The sequence below is a fragment of the Sebastes fasciatus genome, chromosome 24 (genome assembly GCF_043250625.1).
Source record: "Sebastes fasciatus isolate fSebFas1 chromosome 24, fSebFas1.pri, whole genome shotgun sequence".
NCBI lineage: Eukaryota > Metazoa > Chordata > Actinopteri > Perciformes > Sebastidae > Sebastes > Sebastes fasciatus.
In genome coordinates this window covers 1685695-1695694 of record NC_133818.1, presented here as the reverse complement: position 1 = coordinate 1695694, position 10000 = coordinate 1685695, and the positions used below count along the sequence as shown (strand labels likewise).

The 10000-nt window shown below is 42.2% G+C and overlaps 1 protein-coding gene across 2 annotated transcripts in view; it reads left to right on the top strand.

Annotated features, from left to right (window-relative positions):
• alkal2b (ALK and LTK ligand 2b) overlaps positions 1-8275 on the top strand; it is a 10569-nt gene extending 2294 nt beyond the window's left edge. The window contains exons 3-7 of one of the 2 annotated variants that reach the window (XM_074627139.1): positions 1279-1332; positions 1430-1510; positions 3636-3707; positions 6260-7568; positions 7637-8275. In XM_074627139.1, the coding sequence (XP_074483240.1) occupies positions 1279-1332; positions 1430-1510; positions 3636-3700 (200 nt within the window). In that variant the 3' untranslated portion in view covers positions 3701-3707; positions 6260-7568; positions 7637-8275. Of the gene's footprint in view, positions 1-1278; positions 1333-1429; positions 1511-3635; positions 3708-6259 lie in introns of both variants that reach the window. The other variant, XM_074627140.1, reaches the window with a different exon arrangement.
• The last annotated feature ends 1725 nt before the right edge of the window (positions 8276-10000 follow it).

Sequence of the window (10000 nt, the reverse complement as noted above, 5' to 3'; positions counted from 1 at the left end):
GATAATAACATCTGTGTTGGAAGAAGTACAAAGTACTAGTCCTTCAGTGTAAAAGTACTCTAGCCTAGAAGTCCTGCATTCCAGTAAAAGTATAAAAGAATTAGCATCAAAATAAATTTTCTAATTTTCATAGTGTATATTAGTACTAGTACTTCTTGTAGTGGAGTATTTTCATAGTGTATATTAGTACTTGTACTTCTTGTAGTGGAGTATTTTCATAGTGTATATTAGTACTTGTACTTCTTGTAGTGGAGTATTTTCATAGTGTATATTAGTACTTGTACTTCAGTAAGGTTTTGAATGCAGTACTTGTACTTGTAGCGGAGTATTTCCCAGTGAGACTTTTTTCTTTTACTTGTAATACTCTCAGTACTGATAATACTTGCATACTTCTACTTCAGTAACATTTTAAAGCAGTACTTTGACTTGTTACGGAGTATTTTTAGTAGTTTTACTTCAGTAAAAGAACACAGATATTGGGTGTATTTCGGAGCAGAGATGAAGCAGCGCTGAGGACGTTTAGTTGTTTGGATCCGTGAGATGATGAACCCACTTTAACTCATCAGAACATTTACAGTCGGGTCCATTAGTGCCGTCAGCTGATGCCAAACCATCAGAGGGTCTTCATCTTGTTAACATCATCAGCCCTCCTCTTCCTCTTCTCCTTGGAAAGCATCAGAGAAAGCAGAACTGTTCTGGTTTAAATAGCTTCACTAATGGGACTGGATTTAGATCAAGATTATCAGTTTGCTGTGCAGCTTTAACGTGATGAAAATAAAAATCACCAAATATTGCATTAGGTTTGGTTGGCAAGATAATCAATATCAAAAGACTGATTGACTGAACAGCACTGTGACATTTCCAACAAGAAAAAACAGTCAACTGAAACAGACGTTCTTTAGTCTGACGGTAAATACCAAAACAAATGAGCAAGTCATCAGATAAACAAAAATGCCACTGACACTTTAGGCCTCTTGTTTTGTCAGAATTGAGGCGCTCCTTGTAGGTGCAGAACTCCATTAGGAATCTTCACATTTTTAAGTGTTCTTCAGCATCACAGTAATCCAGTGATAGTGGTCGGTACTTCCATGAGTGCACTGCAAACAGGAGCTGATCACTCATTATTCGGCATACTTTCAATGTCAAATTTCCCCAAATATAAACAAATATGGAGCTTTTTCATGCCATCTCACGCTGCCCTTCAAAATAAAAGCTCCTCTTGTTTGTTGACATTTTGAAATAAACTTTATAATATTAATAACTTCACTTTTATTTCAGAGGGTCAACCCAGAGATCCACGACACAAGGAGAAGTTCATCAAACACCTGACAGGTATGAACGCCATCAGAGCTAATGAGATGCGACGTCACAGCCTCCCGTCCAATCAGAGAGCAGTATTTCTGACGGGTGTCTCTCTCTCCGTCCTCAGGTCCTCTTTACTTCAACCCAAAGTGCAGGAAACATTTCCACCGACTTTACCACAACACCAGAGACTGCACAATACCTGCCTGTGAGTACACACACACCTACACTAACAAACACACACTAACACACACACACACACACACACACACCTTCATACTCGTACATCAGTAATCGTGTCAGAACAGCAGCAGCTCCTGTGATCTTAAATCAAGCGTGCAGCGCTGTGTTTATCTAGCAGGGAAAGTGTGAACAGAAATGTGTGTGTTTATGTGTGTGTGTGTGTGTGTGTGTGTGTGTGAGTGTGTGTGTGTGTGTGTGTGTGTTAAAACAAGTCGTATCCTGTTGTTGATCTGGAACAAACTCGACACAGTAACACTGAAGGGAATCGAACCGACGACCAGAGAAAGAAGACGAGGACCAGTCAGTTAAACTGTTAGAACAGAAACAACAGAAATCTGACAGTTTATTATTTATATGACCGTTACCACATATAACAGACCGTTGCTACGTATAACAGACCGTTGCTACGTATAACAGACCGTTGCTAGGTATAACAGACCGTTGCAATGTGTGACAGACCGTTGCTAGGTATAACAGACCGTTGCTATGTGTGACAGACCGTTGCTACATATACCAGACCGTTGCTACGTATACCAGACCGTTGCTACGTATAACAGACCGTTGCTACGTATAACAGACCGTTGCTACGTATAACAGACTGTTGCTATGTGTGACAGATTGTTTCTACGTATAACAGACCTTTGCTATGTATAAGAGACCGTTGCTATGTATAACAGACCGTTGCTACGTATAACTGACCATTGCTATGTATAACAGACCGTTGCTATGTATAGCAGACAGTTGCTATGTGTGACAGATCGTGCTACGTATAACAGACCGTTTCTATGTATAACAGACCGTTGCTATGTATAACAGACCGTTGCTATGTATAACAGACCGTTGCTATGTGTGACAGACCGTTGCTATGTATAACAGACCGTTGCTATGTATAACAGACCGTTGCTATGTGTGACAGACCGTTGCTACATATACCAGACCGTTGCTACGTATACCAGACCGTTGCTACATATAACAGACCGTTGCTACGTATAACAGACCGTTGCTACGTATAACAGACCGTTGCTATGTGTGACAGATTGTTTCTACGTATAACAGACCTTTGCTATGTATAAGAGACCGTTGCTATGTATAACAGACCGTTGCTACGTATAACTGACCATTGCTATGTATAACAGACCGTTGCTATGTATAGCAGACAGTTGCTATGTGTGACAGATCGTGCTACGTATAACAGACCGTTGCTATGTATAACAGACCGTTGCTATGTATAACAGACCGTTGCTATGTATAACAGACCGTTGCTATGTATAACAGACCGTTGCTATGTGTGACAGATCGTGCTACGTATAACAGACCGTTTCTATGTATAACAGACCGTTGCTATGTGTGACAGATCGTGCTACGTATAACAGACCGTTTCTATGTATAACAGACCGTTGCTATGTGTGACAGATCGTGCTACGTATAACAGACCGCTTCTATGTATAACAGACCGTTGCTATGTATAACAGACCGTTGCTATGTGTGACAGATCGTGCTACGTATAACAGACCGTTTCTATGTATAACAGACCGTTGCTATGTGTGACAGACCGTTGCCATGTATAACAGACCGTTGCTACGTATAACAGACCGTTGCTATGTGTGACAGACCGTTGCTATGTGTGACAGACCGTTGCCATGTATAACAGACCGTTGCTATGTATAACAGACTGTTGCTATGTATAATAGACTGTTGCTGTATGTGTTTTCCTGTTGTGTTGTGTATTTGTACCCCTCATTTTTAAAAGACTAGTATCCAGTATTTAGTTTAATGAAAGTATAATGTGTATTTCTTTCTTGGGTGAATTTAAAGTTGAATAGATGAATATTTTAAACTTTACTAAACCAGGTGGAGTATTTTTAGATTGTGACGTAAACGCCGTGAAACGTGTGATTTAATGATTTAATGAACTAATTCACATGATTCTTTTAGCCAACATGGATCAAACAGACAGCTGGAGCTGGAGGGGGTTCCTCTGTGCTGGTCGAGACTAAAACCCCGTCCTGGGCCTTGTGACCCTCCATCTCCAGATTGTATCTGTTTTATTAAATATTAGCCGCCGGTCCAACTCTCTCTGATGTTCTCAGATTATAAAAGATGTGCTCGTCTGCTGACTCGACTGGCCAACAGCCCTCGCTGCTCCGAGAGATAAACACACGGTGAGACTCTGTGTATACAGACCATAATATACATCTGAAACATACTGTACTCTAGTCCTGCTGGACACTAGAACCACATAGATCTTAGACCTGAACCACCGGGAACCACAACTACAGAGGTCAAAGGTCAGAACAGGTAGAACATTATAATGACGGATAACGGAACCATGAACTTTATCAGCTTCAGGCCTCGGAACATCTTTCAGACTTTCTCTTCCTTAAACATGTAGTCTGAGCTCAGTAGAACCTATAGAGTCTGAGCTCAGTAGAACCTATAGAGCATAGAGTCTGAGCTCAGTAGAACCTATAGAGTCTGAGCTCAGTAGAACCTATAGAGTCTGAGCTCAGTAGAACCTATAGAGCATAGAGTCTGAGCTCAGTAGAACCTATAGAGTCTGAGCTCAGTAGAACCTATAGAGTCTGAGCTCAGTAGAACCTATAGAGCATAGAGTCTGAGCTCAGTAGAACCTATAGAGTCTGAGCTCAGTAGAACCTATAGAGTCTGAGCTCAGTAGAACCTATAGAGCATAGAGTCTGAGCTCAGTAGAACCTATAGAGTCTGAGCTCAGTAGAACCTATAGAGCATGTAGTCTGAGCTCAGTAGAACCTATAGAGTCTGAGCTCAGTAGAACCTATAGAGTCTGAGCTCAGTAGAACCTATAGAGCATGTAGTCTGAGCTCAGTAGAACCTATAGTCTGAGCTCAGTAGAACCTATAGAGTCTGAGCTCAGTAGAACCTATAGAGCATAGAGTCTGAGCTCAGTAGAACCTATAGAGTCTGAGCTCAGTAGAACCTATAGAGTCTGAGCTCAGTAGAACCTATAGAGTCTGAGCTCAGTAGAACCTATAGAGCATAGAGTCTGAGCTCAGTAGAACCTATAGTCTGAGCTCAGTAGAACCTATAGAGTCTGAGCTCAGTAGAACCTATAGAGCATAGAGTCTGAGCTCAGTAGAACCTATAGAGTCTGAGCTCAGTAGAACCTATAGAGTCTGAGCTCAGTAGAACCTATAGAGCATGTAGTCTGAGCTCAGTAGAACCTATAGAGTCTGAGCTCAGTAGAACCTATAGAGCATGTAGTCTGAGCTCAGTAGAACCTATAGAGTCTGAGCTCAGTAGAACCTATAGAGCATAGAGTCTGAGCTCAGTAGAACCTATAGAGTCTGAGCTCAGTAGAACCTATAGAGTCTGAGCTCAGTAGAACCTATAGAGCATAGAGTCTGAGCTCAGTAGAACCTATAGAGTCTGAGCTCAGTAGAACCTATAGAGCATAGAGTCTGAGCTCAGTAGGACCTATAGAGTCTGAGCTCAGTAGAACCTATAGAGTCTGAGCTCAGTAGAACCTATAGAGTTTGAGCTCAGTAGGACCTATAGAGTCTGAGCTCAGTAGAACCTATAGAGTCTGAGCTCAGTAGAACCTATAGAGCATAGAGTCTGAGCTCAGTAGAACCTATAGAGTCTGAGCTCAGTAGAACCTATAGAGTCTGAGCTCAGTAGAACCTATAGAGTCTGAGCTCAGTAGAACCTATAGAGCATAGAGTCTGAGCTCAGTAGAACCTATAGAGCATAGAGTCTGTAGAATCAGTAGAACCTATAGAGCATAGAGTCTGAGTTCAGTAGAACCTATAGAGTCTGAGCTCAGTAGAACCTATAGAGCATAGAGTCTGAGCTCAGTAGAACCTATAGAGCATAGAGTCTGTAGAATCAGTAGAACCTATAGAGCATAGAGTCTGAGTTCAGTAGAACCTATAGAGTCTGAGCTCAGTAGAACCTATAGAGCATAGAGTCTGTAGAATCAGTAGAAACTATAGAGTCTGAGCTCAGTAGAACCTATAGAGTCTGTAGAATCAGTAGAACCTATAGACTCTATAGGTTCTACTGATTCTACAGACTCTATGCTCTATAGTATAGAGCATAGAGTCTGTAGAATCAGTAGAACCTTGAGTCTGTAGAACCTGTTGAGTTATGTACCTGTGGAACCTAGAGTTGTTCTGGTTCTATGGGTTTATAGGTACTACAGAGACTATAAAACCTGCAGAAAATAGAGTATGTAGAACCTGTTAATTATAGAGTCCATCTATGCTCTACAGGTTCTACTAAGGCCAGTAAAACCTATAGAGCATAGAGTCTGTAGAATCAGTAGAACATAGAGACTGTGGAACATCTTAAACCTAATATCTATAGATCCGGTAGAACCAAGCAAACCTGAATATGTGGAGCTTGTAGAACTTATAGATTCTGTAAAATCTTTAGAACCTGTGGTTCCTTTAATACTATATAGACCATGCAGAGACAGTAAAACTACAGAGAACCTACAGTCTGTAAAACCCTTAAAAGAGCCTATAGAACCTGCAGGATGTGGACTGTATCATGTATAGAACCTATAGAACATGTGGAACCTGCAGACTCTAGGGTCTGTAATCTGTAGTTTCACAGAGCCTGCACGTCATTCCTTTAAAACCCTCAGTTTTAGAGTTGCATCATGGGAAATGTAGTTTGGTTTATTTTTGTTAAAGCTTTCCTTTAATTGTTCCTTCTTTGTCTCTCGTTATAGCCGCCTCTTAACGAGGTCCATCCACTGACGAGCAGAGGAGGTTCTCCAGCCGTCTACTGCACCAGATGACTTCAATTCACTGCCGCCCATCAGGATGTTTTCTATTCTATTCTATTTCCTGACTCTACTCACACTTTTATTTGACCCGTCTCTCTACTCTATTCTCTTCTACGACTCAACTGAAATCTTCTCTTGTACTGGACTCTTTTCTACTTTACTCTATTTTTTTAAACCCAGTTAAAACAACCAGACTCACCTCGGCTATGCTGTGCTGTATTCTACTGGACTCTACTCTGCTGAACTCAACCAGGATTTCTATTCGTGGTGATTCTACTGGTTTCTAACAACACGGCAGGATTATTTTTCTGGCTGGAAGGAGGAGGAGGAGGATCGCTGCTCAGATTTGATCTGGAAACTAACGCTGTATTCAACAGAAACTTCTGGGACCGAACGTCTTTTTCAGTGTTTTTGTTATTTCGGACGCCTGAACGTTTTCCGTTTGAAGCTTTCGGAGGAAATAAATGGACAAACTCTCTGATTGGACTTCAGCTAAATCATTTTTTGTTCTGTGCGACAGAAACAATCGTAGATGCTGAATGTGTTTTATGTTATATGATGCATAATAATAATAACGGTCATAATATAACTGTATATTTATATTGTATAAGCTGCCGCCCCGTGTGCAATATGTACATATCCTGAAAGAGGAATAAAGACACTCATTTGATATATATTTTTTATTTTTGCTTTAATTCAACGATAGTTTGAGTTTTGAGACTAAAACATAGCTATCAGTGTTCTGTTTGGTAATTAGCTCTTAAAATTAGAATTCAGCCACGTATGACTTATGACATATTGGAGTTATTGTTAAGCTAACATTAGCTTATTAGGTAAACTGTCAAAGAGCGGCGTTGTCGGCACCCCATCTCGTTTAGGTCTGCGGCGTTGTCGGCACCCCGTCTCGTTTAGGTCTGCGGCGTTGTCGGCATCCCGTCTCGTTTAGGTCTTCGGCGTTGTCGGCACCCTGTCTCGTTTAGGTCTTCGGCGTTGTCGGCACCCCGCCTCGTTTAGGTCTTCGGCGTTGTCGGCACCCTGTCTCGTTTAGGTCTGCGGCGTTGTCGGCACCCCGTCTTGTTTAGGTCTTCGGCGTTGTCGGCACCCCGTCTCGTTTAGGTCTTCGGCGTTGTCGGCACCCTGTCCCGTTTAGGTCTTCGGCGTTGTCGGCACCCCGTCTCGTCTAGGTCTGCGGCGTTGTCGGCACCCCGTCTCGTTTAGGTCTGCGGCGTTGTCGGCACTCCGTCTCATTTAGGTCTTCGGCGTTGTCGGCACCCCATCTTGTTTAGGTCTGCGGTGTTGTCGGCACCCCGTCTTGTTTAGGTCTGCAGTGTTGTCGGCAGATTTGGGTACGCTAGGCTATATCCAATAATTTTGAAAACAGCTGGTAATGACCTCATGAGAGCGCTAATGACTCAAGCAAAACATCAGCCTTAAAACCAGAACAGTTCTGAAAGATAATTGTCTCGTGAGTTTCACTTTAACAGGTTAATTTTGTCATGAGATAACATGATACTTCTACTTCTTCTACTTTCTGTGTAATGGAGTTCGACGGAGGTTTGGGAATCTCTGTTTTCACATGATCGGAGAAATAAGTCCTGACTTCCCACAATCCACATGACTGCACTGTTGCGTTGTTCCTATTTTTATCTCATCAATTGGGCTCTTAAGATTATTTTTTGGGCATTTTTTTGCCAGTGTCGAGAGAGACCTGGAATGGAGGCAGAGAGGAGGAATGATGCAACAACGGTCCCAAGGCTGGAATCGAACTCAGAGCTTTGCGGTAACGTGGAATGTGCTCACTCTGCTTCCATGGCGCTCCGTCAACCGGAGTCTTGTCTTGATCTGTCTATTTTTGAACTTTGCTTCAAGGGTACATTTTTTATAAATATGACATAAAAGGAATCTGTCAGTTTGATGAATTGCCTGCGATAAAATCTTTAACATTTATGTAATCAGATAAAACCACAGAGTTTTATTTATATGTTATCATCTGAAACAGTAGCATTACTCAGTATGTTGAATATTTACATAAGCTGATGTTTGCCAGATAATATGGACCTAAAGTCATGTATGGCTGATGCTAATTAGCGAATTTTGCAATACACAATATGGACCTAACGCTAATTTAAGCAAATATTAGCCAACGCTTCAGACTAACGAGCAGTTTAAGTCATTAGACAGCGTCAGCATTCAATTACGAAAATTGGTCATTTTAGATTAAATTAACGACTAAGTCATATGAATGCTAACTTTAACTAACATTAACTAGCTTTATTGACTGAATATAATGTAAATCCTTAACAATAACGTTACGGTTTATTTACTGTGAAAGAGTTATAGGCTATATTATATAAAATACTGGAGCATAAAGAGTGCGTGCTGTGAGTACCGGTTTTAAATGAAGTTACATAAAAGTGCAGTAGAAACAATAGAGGTAGTGTAGGAGGCGCAGTGGGGTGAAGGTGACTAACAGGTAATGACTAATCTGTGATGAATTACACCTGAAGCTCTGCCAGCTCTGTACTGTCATTGTGTACTTTCTCTACTGTCATTGTGTACTTTCTGTCACTAATATCTCACTGAGGTAACCCGGGTTAGTGGGTTTTAGAGGAATGGAGGCCTGGTGGGATGACACGTAGAGGACTGAAAGGACTTGGACTGGAAGAACAAGTTGTACACTACTCAAGGACTTGAAAGGGACTTTAAGAACCCGTAAAACAACTCATCGAATGACGACTTGTAGCGCGACTATAGAGGACCTGAAAGGGACACGTAGAGAACTGAAAGAATGAAAAGGACAAGGAAAGAACCGAAGGACTAAGACGCTGCGAGGGGACTTGACAAAGGAAGCTTGTCGGGGACTTGAGGACTGTTAGTAGACTGAAAGCAGTCAAAGTGGACTGGAGAACTGGAGGACTTGTTTAGGGACATGGGAGCCGGAGGACTGGGAAGTTAACTGGTAGTGGACTGGAGGATTGAGAGCAACATTTCAAGGGCACTAGATGACTCAACGGAGAATTCATAGTGGACAGAATGAGAAAAAGGACTTGTAGAGGACTGGATAGATGACTTATAGGGGACTAGAAGAGGGACTTGTAGGACCTGATTCTTACCTGACGGTCTGACCAACTGTAAAGTTGTTCAGCTCAGCGATTTCCTGGTTCTCTCATGGACCAGAGAATTGAAAGGGACTCGTAAGGACCTGAAAGACTCGTAGAGGATTGGAGTACTGGAGTGACTTGGTGGATGACTTGTAGTGGACTTGGAGGTCTGAACTGGTTCTGGTTCAGTGTGGTCTGACACACACACACTCAGTGGAAACACATTAAGAAGACAAACGGCCGCCGGGACACTGATGTTTATCCAGCAGGCTATTTAAAGAGAGAGAGAGAGAGAGGGGGAGAGAGAGAGGGAGAGAGAGACAGAGAGAGGGAGAGAGAGACAGAGAGAGGGAGAGAGAGAGAGAGAGAGAGAGAGAGACAGGGAGAGGGAGAGAGAGAGAGAGAGACAGGGAGAGACAGGGAGAGAGAGAGAGAGGGAGAGAGAGAGAGAGAGAGAGAGAGACAGGGAGAGAGAGAGAGAGAGAGAGAGGGAGAGAGAGAGAGAGAGAGAGAGAGAGACAGACAGACAGAGAGAGAGAGAGAGAGAGAGAGAGAGAGAGACAGACAGACAGAGAGAGAGACA